Genomic DNA, 17,689 nt, shown 5'->3' with positions numbered 1-17,689 from the left:
CAGTAAGGTTTGAATGCCCCTGCTGGAATATATTTTCTTTTAAGAAAATTAAAACCTTTTTATCCTTGCAAAAGGTATATCGAGCTAGGGTTGCCTGGAGGTCTGCCGTACAAATTTGGTAACCCGGACGGGATTCCAAATTTCGCAAAGACGGAGGCTTTCTGCCCACCCATCTGGAGGGACCACGCCCACCTGCAGCGACTAGTACCTTGTGCACAACCAGGAGTGGTTTACAGGAGCCAGGTTGTCAGAATTCCTGTCTGTTCTTTGGAGCGCTGCACATCTCCCAGATGGTGCAGTCCGTTGATGTGACCCCATGACGGAGGAACTCAGGAAAATTAACAGATGTAAGTGCACCTTTTGCTGGAGAAAATGTGGGGAAGTAGAAAAAGGGGGGAGGGAGTGAGTGTGGCTATTGATAAGTGTCCAAGAGTGAGGTTATTGATGTACACAGGTGTGGTGGAAGACAACTTGGCGGTTTGCTTTTATTTTTTTTATTATTGTTGTATAAGAGGATAAAGGAGTTGCAGGATCCTTCCCGATTGGGGGAAGAAGGCAGCGCTGTACTTTAAGGAGACAAAATAAAGGAAGAACAGTAGAGGCTCTGTATATTTAGAGGTCCTGGGATCTCCTCACCCAATATAAAGGGGGCGTTGGAACGATACATAGTAGTTTTTTGTGTTTTTATTAATTTAGATGAGAGCGAGGAGGGGTGCATGATGGAGATGGTGTGGTGCAGTGTAGTGTGCATGGTATTGAGGTGCGAGTGATGAATGTGGTGAATGCCGAGGGAGGTGTTGATTTGAGGAGTGAGAGAGGAGAATAAGAGATGAGGCATTGAGGAACAGATAATTGCATTTAAGGTGACTGGAGGGGAGGGGGCAAAAGATGGTAAGAGACCTGCTGGGTCAGCCCTCTGACAGACGGACATATTTTCAAGGGTTAAAATAGATTGAGAGGGTGGAGCCGACAATGGCACCACCCACTCCGTTAGAATACATGTGTGAGTTTTACCACTATATGAAGATAAAAGATTGAAATATCACAAGCAGTGTCTGGTTGAGACATTGGGAGGGAGGTTTCAATCGTGGCCAGAGCAGGGAACAAATAAAGAAATATTAGGGCATATTTATACATTCATAGTGTCCAAATCATTTGTTGAAGTGGGCAGGAGCGGTTGGGAGAGTTGCTCCTCTACTTTTTTTAATTAAGTTTTACTGTCCCTTAGTTTTATTTGAAAAAGAAACCGTTCCGGAATTTTACAATAAAAGTGTAGGAAAAAGTTGAAACTTGCACTTCAGTGCACAGCAGCCCATGTGCTTTAGGGTTTGCATTGTAAGTGTGAGGGGTCATGTCGATGGGGTTGGTGGGGGCCGGGGACAGGCCAATAGGGAACATAGTTCCACTGCTTCTTTTCGTACACTTCGACCACTGGTCTAAATATAAGGTTGATAAGCTTCAGAAACGAAAGGAAGTGTTAGAATTGTGGAAGATGGTAGAAGATTTGGAAGATTTTGCCCCAAGCCAAGCTAACTGCGGTAAGGCCACCGGAGAGTAAGGGCCTCATTCCGGAATTGGAGGCAGCCATGGTGCTGTTAGCACCATGGCTGCCTCCAATACCGGGTCCGGTCTCGTTGAATGGGGACTTACCGGGAAATTCCGACCTCTGCAGACCCGGTAAATCCCCATTCAACCAACCATTCCCCATTCCCATTTGAGCCCCCATAGGGCTCAATGGGAATGGGGAAGGCGCTAATAACGGGTCCGCTAATAACGGGCCCGTGAATAGCAGGCCAGTTATTAGCGCCCTGGTCCCTTAGCAGGACCCGTAAAGGATGTGTGGTCAGACCACACATTCTTTGCGGCTCCCGCTACGGGACCTGGGAATTGGGCGGTAAGGGTTTAACTGGACCGGTCTCCTTGTCAGTGACCGTTATCCCTTACCGCCCAAGTCGGAATGTGCGAATGTGCCGCCACATCCGGACCAGATACATGTGTGTAGGGGACAACCAATTAGGGTGATGAGATAATAATGTATATTGTTTGTATCACGAGTGGCACTTCTGCCCTTTAAAATGTCTTGCTCGCTTTGAACCAACTAGTGTGCTCCGTGGCAGTAGGGTTTGAATGTCCCTGCTGGCATTTATTTTCTTTTGTGAAAAATAAAACGTTACCATTGCAAAATGTGTATTGAGCTTTGTTCTGCTAGAAGGTTGCTTTTTTCCCCTCGTCTGGTTCTCTGGAGGTCTGCCCTACACATGCTCCTAACACCCGACAGCAGTCTCTAAACATGGGACTACGATCCAAACCTGTACTGCTTTGTGTTGTCTTGCTTCCAAGACAAACATGTTCCCCCTGAGCTATCCTTCCTCCTAAGGCATTTCTGGTGTCTCTACAGCTGATGTCAGGCCAGGTATCAGCTGTAGGGAAACCTACATGTATCCCAAGGGGGCTCAGGAAAGTAGCCCAAATATAGCGCAACTCCTGGGCTGTGGAACAGAAAGAGCACTACGCGATCGAGCTTAGAAAGTGACACACACAAATGACATGGTACATTACTCCTGATTGAGAGAAAGTTAGTAAAACAAGCCATTATTGGATTACATCAGCATAATGGAACAAGAAATAATATTTAGTAAGTTGGCTGATCGTTCCACAGCATTTTCAGTTGTCATGCCAACCACAAAGTCAGCTTTCTAGCACCGCTTTAATCTTTCTTATCTGTAGCAATGGTGTTGGCACCAAAACCAAAAAGGACACACTGATAAGCATGCTCACTGTAAACACCATCACCAGACAAAGCAATATTGTCTCACCTGGAGCATTATGTGTTTCATGAGGTTGAAGTGCTCGGCGTACAGCTTCAGATACTCCAAGAACTTCGAGTTGTGCATGAAGTTGGGGAAGTGGGCGGGCATGGGGAAGTCGCTGTAACAGGACATCTCCTTGGATGTGTTAGTCACAAGTGACCTATAGATGCTGGCTCTCCCCTCCTCCACCTCCTCCTGCGTCAGTGACAGAAACAAGCATCACGTACACGTACTGATGCGTATAGGCCAATCGGTAAGAAAGTGTCACATTGAATATGCGACATGTTCAGGGCAAGTTGTATTGAATGTATTTACATTCCCACAGCTAACAAAGCAATGATAATAATTTTCTGGACCTCACCGTTATAGGCCACAGTATTGCAGACTCCACATTTAGGTATACAGATCTGCTATGTTAAAAAAATGGATCGAGTATTTGTAGCTGTCGACTAGTAATTTAAAAGTGCCCAAACTGAATGCAAAGCCTCCCACTTCACTCAAGAGGACCACTTGCCTCCTTCTAATATTCCCAGTTTATCTTTGTAGCCGCTTCTCCCAGGCACACCAGGGTGCCCGATCTCCACTCACCCTGACTTCTGCTGTAATAAGCAAATTAAGGATTTTAACGTGTGCATTTTGCGAAACATTTTCTGGAGACATAGGGCCCCATCATGACTTGGGCGGTAACGGTAACGCTATTAGCACGGGTGGCATTAGCCCTACCGCCGGATTTAAGGGTTACCGCCGAAGTCGTGATGAGGCCCACACTCTGAAAGAGTGGCAGAAAAACACATGCAGTATACTTTTACTAATAAGAGTTGTATATAAAAGTACTATGTACCGTGTATCTCCAGAGACCCCCAATGCCATTGCTCTTTTCAAAGCATGTGGGCTCCAAGCCCTCCTCCAGGCAGCTCTTAGTGGCAGCTAAACCAGCACATCCAGCGCCGATTACTGCAACTCGCTTCACCATGTTCTCCACTATGAGAAACACACCAAATCCATTAGTATATGAAATGCTCTGGGACATATAGGAGAAGTACACAAGCTCATGACTAGCTAAGGGATTTCAAGAATTGTTGATGGCAAAACATTGTATGCGTGCTACGTTGAGATTCGAGTTATTAGAGCACAGTATGCGTACAGAAGAGCAGATATAAGCGTATCAGCCTTTGTCTTGGTATTACACCAATAATAATGTGATTTAAGGAAGATTACCCATTGTCCAAGTGGTACGACGTTCTTTCATCGTCAGGCATTTCAACGCCTGCATTTTAAACGTGTTTGACAGTTCATCGAATTTTTGGACGGTGGGGGGAAGGGCAGATAAGTGGTTTGGGGGGGTTGGGTATAGTTAAAAATAGGTGCAGGGAGGGAGGGATTGGAGGGGACCCCACCCAAAAAAGAAATATTTGATGAACTGTCAAACACGTTTAAATTTCAGGCTTTGAAATGCCTGACGATGAAATGACATCGAACCGTCCACATACATGACAGGGGAATGAGTCTGTTGCCTTGAGAAGGGTAAATCAAGACACCAGAAATGGCACCAGTCCCGCATTCAGGGAGTGAACCATGGCGTAGTTCCAATTAACACTGAGGCAGGAGGCTTTACAGACTGGTTGCAGCCTACGAACCAAGACTTCCCTTATGTAAGAAGAAGCTGGAGAACTAGCGAGAACAGCAGCCTAAACAGTGAGTGCACATGGAGCCAGGTGTTCTGTGGCGAGAAAGTTAAACTCCAAGCTGTACCACAAGGTAAAGCTCGGAGTTCTACAGATCACGGATGACAATGTGCCTACTGGAGGTACTAATATCGATTAGCCGAAAAGCTTGTTCTTTTTCTATCCCACATGTATCGCTGAAACAATGAAAGGAAAGTTAATCACCCCAATCAAAATAAAAAGCATTATCAGACTGGCCAAGGAAGACCTCAGCATGATCAACGGAACAGAGGACTACAATAAGGCAGGGTCTTCAACAAAATTTAAATTGGGATCAAAACCTTCCTTCCCTAAAACTAACTAGAATATATTAACTATTCGGGAGGATTAACAATGATTGAAGCATAGTACAACTCATAAAAAGAATACTGTTAAGAAAATTAAGAAGGTAACAGACATATCCCAAAGAAAGCCCTCAGTCATGACTTCCAAAATTGAAGAAGTGTTAGTGGAGGAACATACATTCCACAGAGGAGGTAGATCAAGGAGTCTGATCACATCTCTCAAGACCTCAAATAATTGATAACCCTAATAAGGCAAAAACAGCATCCTGAGGCTGATAAAATACGTGTGTTGTAATGTGGCAGGACTAAACATAAAAGTATAAAATATTTCTGGGAATAAAATGGTCTCAATTTTAAGATTCTTTTTATACTAGAACCTCACCAAAAAAATACAAAATGGAAACCAAAAAGAAAGAAAAACAAGAAAAAAGAAAATGCGCATCAACATACAATTAGATGATACATCTAAATGAATACCTTTAGATACAAGATTTCTAGCAATATTTCAATCCTGAAGCCTCTGCAAATCTTCTAAAAGAAGTTTTAAAGATTGAAGAGCTAGTGATACCGGATGCTCTTAAAGTAGTCCAAGCCAAAATTAATCCTCGTTTATCATACCACTTATGGAGAAAACATTGAAAAAACATCTTTAATAAAAGCCCATATTTCGAGTAAATCCATGTATAGATTCTTCACAGCTTCTTCCGTTTTGTTCACTAAGCACAGTCTACATACTCTTGTGTCTTCGGATGCCAAAATGAGCCACAAATCTTTTGAATGTCTCCAACAGAGTAAACAATTCCCTGGGAGTCCAGTATGTAGCTTTTTGTATGAAATTCAGTTTTAATGTCACCCCTGGTTCAACCCCTCTTGATCAAGAGGTTTCTTCCTCTAACTCAGCCCAAGAAGTCGGCAATGTCTGCGGCTCTATCGCAGTTGTTGCTGAAGAACGCCATCATGCCAGTCCCTCAGGCCCAACAAGGCTAGGGGTTTTTACTCCAGGGTTTTTCTTGTTCCAAAACCATCTGGGAAGTACCGCCTCATCCTCGATCTCAAGAACCTGAACTGCTTCGTGAGGAAGGAAAGGTTCAAGATGGAGACTCTGCAAAATGTTCTCCCTCTGGTTCAGAAAGTGGGGTTGGCTTAGTGTCCCTCGATCTCCAGGACTCTTATTACCATGTGGCGTTGCTCCCCTCCCAGTTCCAATTCCTTTGTTTTGCTGTTGGGAATCTGCATTTTCAGGTCTAGGTCCTCCCTTTAGGGTTGCATTTAGCCCTCAGGATGTCTATCACATTGGTAGCTACCACGGTGGATCATTTCCACCTGCAGGGTGTTGAGAATTCCCCCTCACTGGACTAGCTAGTCACGGCGGCCCAGCAAGGAATGGTCTTGGAACATCTCTGTCTGGTCTGCCGGCACTGCAAGCATGGGTGTTTCAGATCAACTGGCAAAGGTCCCACCTGGGGCCCTCCCAGGATCTTGTTTTCATAGGGGCCCAGTTTTGCACCAGGTTGGGGGGGTCTCCTTGCCTCTGGGGAGGGTCCGGCTGCTTAATTCCAGAGGGTGGGGTGCCACTCTGGGTGCCCATTCGGAAGAGGGGTTGGGGCATCAGAGGAACTTTGTCGCTCATCCAACAAGAAGTCATTGTGTTCCATTCACCGGGCCTGGTTATTTTTCAGGTGGGCCCTGGAGGGCTGGGCGGTGGTGGTCAGGATGGACAAACATCGGCCTTGGATTATGTAAACTGTTAAGTGGGTTCTTGTTGCTCCCTGAATTCCCTGGCCTCTCGGATAGTTGCCTGGTGGGAGAAATCTGGTGTCTATGGAGACCAAACATCGGGGGGCGGAAAGGGACAACATTCTGGCAGAACGCCTCAGCAGGAATTTCCCCTCCTCCCTGGATCTGGTCCTGTCGGACAGTGTCTTTGCGGAGATCTGCAGCAGGTTCAGGTATCCGATTCTGAACCACTTCACCTCACCAAAGGTTCCCCTCAAATGTTTCTGACAGTGGAGGTCTGGGGGTTGGACGCCCTGAATTGAGGGTGGCCTCAGGGTCTCCTCTGCGGCTTTCCTCTTCTTCCCCGGGTGCTGCAGCGGATCAGGGGATGCAGTCTACGGTTCTCTTGGTGGCTCCTTCCTGGCCTCAGCAGAGTTGGTTCCCTTCCCTTCTGGAGTTCAAGTCAAGAGCAGGTTCCCTTCCCTTCTGGAGTTCGAGTCAAGAGCATTGGTGGATTCCGAAGTGGCCTTGCCCTCTGCCGGCTGGTCTGTGGTACGAGGTCCGGTGGATTAAATAGGCAGTTTGGATCTTGTGCGGTCTCGGTTGACTTCTCAGGGGTTTTCGGGTTCAGTGGTCCGTTCTATCCTCCGGGCTAGACAACCTTCTACCTTGAAGACCTATGACAGACACTGGGGTATTTTCTGGATTGGTGTGTGTGGTCCAGAGTCCTCCATCTTCGGCTGGCTGTGACCATGCTTTGCTCCCAGTGGGCCTCCATTAGACCCTCAAAGGGGATCTGAGGGCTGTATGGGGGAGGTATTTTGGTGGCGGAGGTTCTGTTGGGCTCTTACTGCTTCTCGTCCCTGTGCCTAGAAGGGTCTTCCTCCATGGGATCTTCCGCTCATCTTTAGGTTCCTCCAGGGTCCTCCCTTTGAACCCCTTGCAGACATGGAATTTCGGCACCCCAATCTCAAGAAGTCTGAGGAGGTGGGGGGCTCCAATGTGTCGGCTCCTTAGTGCGGGTGCTCCCCGATTCCATTGTTTTGTGCTGTGACCTCAAATTTCTACCTAAGGTGACGTCTCGTTTTCACACATCCTAGTTTCTGGTTCTCCTGGCTTTTTTTCAGAATCCCCAGTCTCCTGACGAGGTGGCCTGGTTCGCCGCTGATTTTTGGTGGGCTGTTCTGGCATAGCTTTCTCGGACAGAGCAGTTTTGTCAGAGTGATAGTCTGCTTGTCACATTTGGCACTGCTGGGGAGGAGCAGAAGGCCTCGGTGGTCTCCATCCACCATTGGATTCGGAGTGTCATCTCCATGGCTTAATTGTCTGCTGTGTTGTCTGTGCCGGAACATGTCCAGGGTCGAACCACAAGCGGGATGGCGGCTTCCTGGATAGATGCCCAAAGGGTGCTTCTGTAGGCTATTTGTAGAGCTGTTCCCTGGGAAGCCCAGAGCACGTTTATCAACCATTGCAGGGTATTTTGTGAACTAGGCATGCCGGAGGATTTGTGGCAAATTCTACTTCAGTTGCATGCAAACTTGTTGGCAAGAGTGAGAATGGGGACTAGCGGTCAAACAACTCAGGCATTTTGAGTGACCCAGGGAGTGAGACAGCGGTGTGTAATAGCCCCACTCCTTTGTAATCTTTATATAAATTCACTTTCCATTGTATTGTCTGGTCTTACGAGTGATGTCCCTAGGATAACCGTTCCGAAGATATATGCACGTTTGTATGCGGATGACGCGGTCCTGATAGCCAGAACCAAACCGGCCATGCAAATATTGGTGAATGGGTTCAATAATGGGGCAGAAAGATTTGAAAATAAATGCGGGGAAACAGCAAACCTCAGGGCATGGCAATGCAATATTGGTAGAAGGCATAAAACTGGATTGGGTCTCTACTTTTCATTATCGAGGAGTCCCGATATGCGACTCGAGATGGCTCATGCATATTAAGGAACAAACGCTGAAGGCCTCACAGATTAATGGCTCAATCCTCAGGTTTGGTACAAGAATGGGTAGGGCACAGTCTTCGCATTTACTTGGCAAAAATGGTGCCAATGTTGTCTTATAGTGCAGCAGTTTGAGGCCACTGTCAGGCAAAGGCAGCCCAGGTTTGTGAAAAACAATTCCTGAGGAAAATGGGTGTATCTCAAGGTTTCCCAGGGTACTTGCTGCATGAAGAATTAGATTTATCATATATACAGGACATCATATCAGGGACTCTGATCGATTATGGTGCATAGCACTCCCAGGCCCAGCTGAAGTCTTCGAAACATTTCCATTGGTTGGGGCATAAAAGCCAGTGGTGGGGCTTAACCCCTTAAGTGCCAAGGGTGAGGTATCTCGTCCTTGGGATTATCTCCCTGTTGCCAAGGACGAGATGCCTCGTCCTTGGAATTTAAGGGGTTAAGGCAGGCCAAGTCAATATTTCCGCACTGCTTTGTGGGATTATCAAACATCCCAAAAGGTCCCGTCAGTGAGCAACCATTGAAAAGTAGAGGAGCAGGGGCACCACTGATTTACTGCTGCCTTTCGGTTCTACATTAAATAATGGAAAAAAACAGAGGCTGAAAACACCGAATATTTTTTTCATTGAATTTCGATGTTTTTCCTTTTTTTGCATTTTTTTGTCTTATTCTAATGCGGGGGAGGGAGCCCCAAACCCCCACCCCACACACCTTCATTTATTGCTAACTCGACTCCCTATTTATTACGATAAAATGAACCGAAATATCAACAAATTCGGTTGCCTTACCACCCTCCAGGCCACTGGCAGGTAGTAGCTGCATTAGCAAAGATTTCGAGCTGTACAAGCACAGAATTCTATGGAGCATCCTCATGTACAAGCACAAAATTCTATGGAGCATCCTCATGTACAAGCACAAAATTCATTGGCACATCATTATGTGCAGAAGCCTCACGCAGGTCAGCTGTAACTTCTTGTGCACGCTTTTCCAAGACCAAGCAACAAATCAAGTTAAGCTCAACTGTGCAAGCCCGGACCATAATGTATCGGGCAGCAGAGGCCAGCGTTACAATCATGTCATTATGAAGAGCCGTGTCTCCATAGAGCACATACCATCTAGGGCCATAGAAAAGAGGGTATCTTACCCCCTGAAACCGAACCTCCGCCTCCATCATGATCAGGTGGTCCCATAACTTAATATACTGCCCCAGTTGAGAATAAAATAAGCATGCTTATCCCCCTTCAACGAGTGAACGAGTGGCATTTCAAGGACAACATGTGCAGTAGGCCCCAATGAGGGGACTTTAGCTCGATCGAGCACAGGTGCAGGACACCAATAGCCGCCTAGAGTGATGATACTTCATTTATTTGTTGTTGTTATTATTCGTGTGCACTTTGTTCCTACACTTTTCCAAGACGTTGTTCAAAACTTTTTTTTCCATATGCCCCCCCCCTAAACATGTGACAGCCATACGCCCACACCACAACAGCGCCACCCAGTACGCCCACACATATAAAAAATAAAAAAAAGAGAAAGTGCACACGAATAAAACGAAGAGTGAAAAACAAACACTACGCCACGAGGAAAGTAAAGGGCTCTGGTATTGAGATGCTGGAAAATTATCAGTAGTTTGTTAAGCGGGACACATGCCCCAGCATTGACACACAACTCTGATTAGCAGCTCGCAGAATGTAAAAGTACTCAAGCCTGGAGTCAAAGTTTGGAAGCCACGAGAAAGCTACACATTTATATTGTAGCATAGACAGAAAGTGGATGCGGATCAGAAGCTACCAAGAAGGTTCACATAGCCCGAGAGGCAAAGCGAGTGATGGTTTCCAAGTGGCGGTGCCATTGGTGAGCCAAGAAACTAATGACTTTGCGGGGTGCAATGTATCAAGTGTCAGAGTTATTATAGATTAGGCAACACTGAATCCAGTTGAACCGGGAGAACGAGATCAAGATCACTCTTAGAAGTTGCCATTACTGAAATATTTAGGGACTGCCCATTTTCACAGGTTAAGCAACATGAGGGTGAATCGGTTCCCAAGGATCGGGCAATTTGGTTAAGACGTAAAGCTGGGATTTGTCTTGTCAGCAATTTCCATACTTGACCACATTGTTTTTCCGTAGAGTACAGCTATTTGTGAATGTTTCACTTCCAGGAACTACAATAACACCATGTTTCTAGACCAGACCTGCAAACTACACAAATGAAACCAACCCAACCTGACAATGTTTAAAAGAATACCTAGATAGAGGGATATTTTCCTGAAGGAGAATTATTCCTATATTAACCTTCCCAATCATTAAGAGAAGTATACAAGTACTAGAACACAACTGTCAGCCAAAATAAATAAAAACATCCCATCTGGGTTTTTCTCTGGGGGATTACATCTTTAAATGCACCCAACACAAAGACTTGCTGATTGTGATTCATGATGTGCAGGCGAACATTTGAAAGACAACTTTTGTGCCAAATGAGAAGACCTAAAAATAAACTTCCCATGTGTCTAACATTTGATTGGCGCCCTTCTGTATAGGCTTCCTTTCACTCAGCGCAGGCCTTTTCACAGAACACAGATCGATACAGTGCCCGTGGGCAAGTCAGAGTATCATCCCGTGGCAGAGCCAGGGTAGGAGTGCCACTTGGGTCCAGTGTCTAGACTTTGGATACCCAATCACCTCCCCCGACTAAGATATCATGCTCTTCATTGGAGGTGCACAACCCTTGACTGGCGGATCCGAGCTTGAGACTTGCACCTAGTGACTCAATGTTATTTTCTATATCTAGCTTTATCTGGTGCAGATGCGCCATTTTATAGCACATGACATGTTTAAATTACCAAAGTATATCTATACGCAGGTTTATCAACCTTAACAAGGTAGGAAAAACTCAATTGGCCTTTACAGAATTCTATACTGCAAGCTGACATTTAAAGACCGATCTGTTCAACGAAAGATTAACACAGTGAGCCATATGCTTAACAATCTTGCATCGCAAATTTATCAATAGACATTTCAACTTCGGTTGTTGCACAACACAAAATAAGTATATTCCCCATAGAAATCGTGAAAACACTAACGTATTGTGCTATAGCGAATGCACAAACCGTATTTCATTCAGTGAACAGGGAATGCACTGAAGGAGCAATTAATGAGCTCGGAATTAGCTTGTCAGCAGCAGCCGGGTATCAGGTTTATGGGGATGTACTTGGGCTGCCACCACCCAGAGAAAGCGAGAAAGGAAAATTCCCCACATGATTCACCACAGGTGGTGGGCATCTAGAGCATGTTTGGCTCAGAAGTGCAGCGAAAGTGCCTCACACAGTTGGGCAGGTCTAATATTTGCTGGAGACGTGTCGCATCAGCAAGGATTAATCGCTCGGTGATCCCGGAGTGCGGAGATTGATTACATTAGCCTGGGAGCGTGGTGCTCAGCACTCCCCCTGAGACCTGTTGAGGATTCAAAAACTCCATCCAGTGCAGTGGAAGGGCGGCAAAGGTGCCTCACGCAGTTTGGCGGGGTGGTGGAAACCCAATAAGTGAAAGCTGCATGCTGTGTTGGGACTGCCAGTTTGCTGGTTATAAAATCAGTGAGGCTTCTGTTGATCCCCGACGGCTTCCTGTTGTGATGGCGGGCTGCTGGATCTGCTCATTGCGTAGCCAGGGAGTGGCTCCCATGGAACTTAATGTATATGGAGTTTCGTGTCGACTGTGGTGCTGCGGGCGATTCCTGAGGATGCCCTCATCTCGGAGCTTCGATCAAATTTGGGAGTGCTTTGCTGCAGGATGAACAGTACTACCGAAGAGCTACTTCCATCAGCCCCATTCCATCAGGGGAATGCCTGGCCCTCCCAAACGGCTATACTGCTAAGAATGCCTCCTTATTTAGCACTTCTATAGTTGGCCATAAGATAACTGACTTCTTTCCTCCATCGGGAACTATTAAAGAGGCCTGCCTATTAAAACTGTCAACTGCACAGGTGCTTGCTAATCGCTGTCATGTTTATGACCAGACTATGATCGATAATGTGCAAGAAATGTCGGACTGGGGCTAGGCATGTTCTATAGAGGGTCCCGAGAGAGACTTTTCCCCAGACTCCGCTATCAATGAGAGCATTTTCCATGGATCTCCTACAGAACTCACTGAACTATTGTCATTAAATACTAGTGAAGAGATAGGAATGACAAAGAATTCTGGTGGACGGTACAAGTGAAGGAACTGGACCAAATGGAGCTGCTGGCAGATTGGCTCCGGGTGATACCCAATGATATGGAGTAGGAATGGGCTGTTTCTGGGTTAAGGGGTTCACTGATTGGATGAGTAATATTGGGAAGAGGCCCTTAGTTGGTCTGGGCGAAGGTGGTCTGGGCAAAGGCACCAACCCAAGTCCAACTCCCAAGTAGGCAGCTATTAGGGGCTACATAGACCTCAGTGATTTGGCTACACCAACCCAAACTCTCACAGTCACGAAGAGAAGCCGATGGATTGGGATTTCAGAAAATGGATGCTCTTGGAGAAATGAGGTCAAGGACATAGAGGGCTGTGGATTACTTTTTTTGTAGGGCGTTTAGTGGGTGTTCACTAATCATCTGATGTATTCCTGAGCATTGCGTACATTGTTTGTGTTCCTTTAAAATGCAACAAAAAAAAAGTTTAAATAGAAAAAAAACGTGTTATTTATGTTTTGTCAAAACAAAATGGGCACAGACAGTTCTTTCATCAGGTCGCAACGTGGGGGCACGTGAAAATGCCACTCTTGCCCTCCCCTAAACTCATCCCTGCAGCACAGGGTCTGCTAGACCACAATATCACCTAACTGAAAACTCAAAAGCCCTCCATTACCAAGCATGTTTAACTCCAAAAAAGGGGCAGATCAACGAAGTACAAAATGAGTACATTTTTAAAAGAAATACGGAAAGTTAGTATTGTGAATTGTATTTCTTTTATAAACAAGCATTAGCAATGCCAACAGTTTGGGCTTTTGTGTCGGCACGGGAAAGGCACTTGACAGGCACTTGGCAGGCACTGCCGCAGTGGCATTAACTAGCTATTGATGGTGGCATGTGCAAAATGGTGCGAGTACCAGGCATCTAATAGCAGTTTCTGGCAAATGCCTAATATGTATATACAAACCAAAACTGTTGGCTTTGCCAATGCTTCTTTTAACCAGATTGCAGTGAAGGACTTGCTGGGTGCTTATAAATCGAGTGGCTGAAGACAGACCTGGTTAAAACATGTTTATTACATCAGTAGTATGTTTACAATTCTAATTCAGCCATTAACTCTCAGAAGACTGCTTTGAAAAAACACTGGCAGACACATGAGTGCAACTTTTGGCAGTGTTAGGCAGAATTCTCCTTCTACGGCTAATTTCCCTCACCTAGTGAGTCCCCCAGCAACTTTGCTGGATTTCTGGAGTTTATTTTTTCCACCTAGTAAGAGTGTACATATTTTTCCACTCTTACATGTGTTTTGGCCTATGTGTTTTTACTCATTGTGTGATCTTGGGCACTGTAGCACACCACTCCAGGTGCCCCTGTTCTTGTATGGGTTACACCGCACCCTCAGTGTAGTAACCCAGGGTTGTCTTTTGGACTTCCCTCTGACTCCATTTTGCTGGGGCTGACTACTGTCCCCCAGAGAAAGGTAAAGTTGCCATTTACTTTACATAGACATTTGCTGAATGTGAGGGAGGGGTGTAGTCACCCCCTGCACTGGGTATCCTAAGAAACCCAAGTCACACTTTGCCATGATTGGCTGAGGTCGTTGTCCCGGCTGGACAACCCCCCTGATGTGTGATTGAGAGCCGGGCTGTGTGAATGGGGTTTTTTGCGTATAAAAGGCAGGTCTCTTGGGCTAGAAGTCAGAGTCGCCTCTTGAACTACAAGGAACCGAAGAGAAGCAGAGAGAATGACGGCTGCAGCAACTACCCTGTCCCGGTGAAGCCCTGCTGCAGTCCTGAGCTATCTACCCTTTGACGACTAAGAGAAGATCCGGTCCGGAGTCTTCTTCCCTTGAGCCTGGTGGGGATAACCAGCTCATCTTCTTCAGCCAGAGATCTCCGCCGTGGTCGAAATCGCTGCACACTGCTGTAGTGGTTTGGATAGCCACCTGCTGAGCCTCTCCTGTTTTTAAGGAGCACACCTTTTTGTTGTCGCTGCTGCCGGCTTCATCCCTGTGTGGTGCAAACCCCCTTCAGACTTCCTCCTTCACAACGAAGCTCCAGGAATTGTGGGTCTGCGGGAAACCAACAGGAACAACTGCCAGGGCTCCAGCTGCATCGTGGAAATAAGGTACTGTGTTCTACTCGAGGAAACTGGGTGAACCCCTTTTCTTCATCTCCAATGCTCATCCTTGTCTTCCCTCCTTCTTATAACGTTTGCTTTCGAACATTGACAATATTCAAGTGCTCTTGGGCTATACGGAATCGTGAACTGTCTAACGGTGTGATCTTCAGCACAGGCCTCCGGTGTCATCTAAACCTGGCTCCGACTCTTTGACTTTTGAACTCCTGTTTCTGAGTGTTTCTCAATACTGTCTGCCTAACCTAAATATCACGTGTGATTTTTGCCTCCAACTCCCTCTGGGTATCTCAGGTGCTAAGTGTGTTTTTGCCCCGGTAGCATTTCATGTCACGGATAAGCGTTTATTTAGTAGACAGAACTGTCAAAAAGTGATTTGTTCATAACAGCGGTTCATTCAAACACAGGGTTCTTACCTTGAGACTTACTGTACAAAGTGAATTGGTTAGTTGTAGTATATTTAACGTGTGGTTTTGTTTAAAGTTTAATAGAGGTGTTGTGTTTATAACTGATGGTTTAAGAATAAATGTACTTATATTTTTTACCTGAATCCTTGAGTCAGTGTTTGCTTGAGTCACAGTAATTGTGGTCCCTTTGTGTAATCTCTGCTACTGCTCATATACTCTTGAGATAAGCCTGGCTGCTCTGCTAATGCTACCACTATAACTTAGTAGTATAGGCTTGTACCAAAGGTAAAACTTGTATTGCCACCTGTAGTCTTAATTGTGTGTAGTGGGCCCTAAGGGCACTGCACAGGATTCTGCCTAACAGGCAGTAAGGCTGGAGTAAAGCTCAAAGAGTTCCCATAAGGAGGTGTTGGGCAGGGAGGGAGAGGAACTGGGTAGGAATGGCCATAGGGATTAGCATGACCATGGGCAGTCAATTGGTTGGCAAATGACATCCCCAAGCTTTGTGTCCCTCCTCATCAATCTTTTCTCCCCATCTGTACTCGAATGCAAAATAGCCCCAACTAAAAGTACTATACAAAGTGGGTCCAAGCAGACGCAGTGGTCGAAGTGAGCGGGAGCGGTCGGGAGCGGTGCTCCTCTACTTTTTTAAATTACGTTTTACAGCTCCTATACTTTCATTTTAAAAAGAAACGGTTCCAGAATGGTTTCGTTTTAAAATAAAAGTGTAGGAAGAAGTTGAAACTTGCCCTTTCAGTGCACTGTCTGAACGTTCCCTTAAACAGCAGATGCAAGTGTTTGGTGGTGTGTATTGTGTGTGGGAGGGGACGTAATGATGGGGTTGGAGGAGTGGGTGCAGGCCAGCAGGGAACACAGTTCCACTACTTTTTTTGTACACTTCGACCCCTGGGCAGATGTCGAAATGAATTCCTAAATGCAGCCAAGGTTCATACAAAAAACACAGGTAAATGGTCCCCCCAGCCACCTACCCCACCCAACTCGGCCTATTGCCTTCTCTAGCTGTCTCTCAGCTTGGAACCTCTTCCTCGACTGGACCTTAAACATTCTGCAGGAAGATTCCCTGTTGGAACTGATGGTCCTGCAGCTGCCGGCACCATTTAAACAAAACATACCCTATTACTAAACCACAGTATAACAGTGGCTGATGTGAATTGTTTCGTCATATATAAGATTTGTTTTAAATGAGAACCAATACTGTACTCGGTTGTCGCCTACCTGTACGGCATGGCATGCATTTGTTTCTCAGAAAACATATACACTGTCAAATGTTCCTGCAATGGATGGAAATGTCGCGCGAGAGAAAGATGCGCTCTAGAAAGTACTTCCTCGACGACTGCTCGCCCTCCCTAGAACGCTCTTCTGTGGCTCATCTCTTCCGCACCCGCAGGGTGTCAGCTGCCTTCCACTAATCATGCCTCCCGTCGACTTCAATGGGATCGCCCTCCAGGGAAACTCGTCCACCCTTCCAAACAGTGTTCCTATCCATCGACCCCAATAGAGTCACCCGCAAAAGCATTTTCTTTCGCTGCCTTGGGAAAGCAACAGGTTGGGAGGGACGTCTTCACTCCGACTGCACAGGTGCGCGTGCTTAAAACATGATAGCGCGCAGGTGCAGGACACGCCGCGCGCACCCTGACTAAAGCAGCCCGCGTGTCCAGATCAATTATACTCCAAATGCAGGAATGCATTTCGGTGCTAAATGAAATCCAAGACCGGGATGCTGTTTCCCCCCATTGATGCGAGGTAATGGGAGCCTGGAAATAAAAGCGCTCTCTGCCTTGTTGATCGAAGGGATTAAAGCGGTCAGGTTTGTTTCAGACGACATCTATGTATTGTACACCTCTGGTCTGGTGAAAGAAAGAAGAGATTTTACCGTATGGGACCAATTTTTATCAATTTAGGGGAACAATAAGGCGAATGATCTCCATCGATATTTAGTGGCTACATAAAGATTCCAATAACATGTATTAATTTACTGAAGGGAATGAATTATATGGATGTGCTATTTTTTCTCTTGTATGTGATTGGATTATAATTCATATATTATGAACTGTTAATTGTATATATTTGTACAGGTTGAAGTAATTAAACCAAATAAAATAAAACATTAAATGATGAACTTACTGTGCTGCGTGTTCCAGTAATAGTTGGCGTTGCTCTGAGTTTCCTCGGATCTCTCGCCTGTCGGTCCCTCGTGCTTCGAGTGAGGGCGGAACTGGTGTAGAAAGCTGGCTGTTTCCCAGACACATGCACTTTTTAGAATGATATAGGATCGCAAGGGAGAGAAGCCTTAAGAATCCCTTTACCTGTAGGCAGGGCGGTTTCTGTGGGCGGACAGGAGACGTGTCGGTGCAAATTAAGCTAACGTAATTGACAGAGAAACGTGACCCGGCCCGACAGTTGCCGTGTCGACCCAGCCCGTTCCTCCCACACGCAGGCAGGGTAGCTTTTC

At 46.0% G+C, this 17,689-nt stretch overlaps 1 protein-coding gene across 1 annotated transcript in view; it reads right to left on the bottom strand.

Annotated features, from left to right (window-relative positions):
* The window catches only part of LOC138534963 (dimethylaniline monooxygenase [N-oxide-forming] 2-like), a 346,864-nt gene extending 329,389 nt beyond the window's left edge, over nucleotides 1–17,475 (bottom strand). The window contains exons 1-3 of the mRNA XM_069641259.1: nucleotides 17,362–17,475; nucleotides 3,652–3,791; nucleotides 2,817–3,005 (exon numbers count right to left, since the gene is read on the bottom strand). Of these exons, the coding sequence (XP_069497360.1) occupies nucleotides 2,817–3,005; nucleotides 3,652–3,791; nucleotide 17,362 (330 nt within the window). The 5' untranslated portion in view covers nucleotides 17,363–17,475. The remainder of the gene's footprint in view (nucleotides 1–2,816; nucleotides 3,006–3,651; nucleotides 3,792–17,361) is intronic.
* Between the last annotated feature and the right edge of the window lie 214 nt (nucleotides 17,476–17,689).

The sequence above is a fragment of the Ambystoma mexicanum genome, chromosome 1q (assembly GCF_040938575.1).
Source record: "Ambystoma mexicanum isolate Mex_15411 chromosome 1q, UKY_AmexF1_1, whole genome shotgun sequence".
In the NCBI taxonomy this organism is placed as follows: domain Eukaryota; kingdom Metazoa; phylum Chordata; class Amphibia; order Caudata; family Ambystomatidae; genus Ambystoma; species Ambystoma mexicanum.
This window is presented reverse-complemented; position numbering and strand designations above follow the sequence as displayed.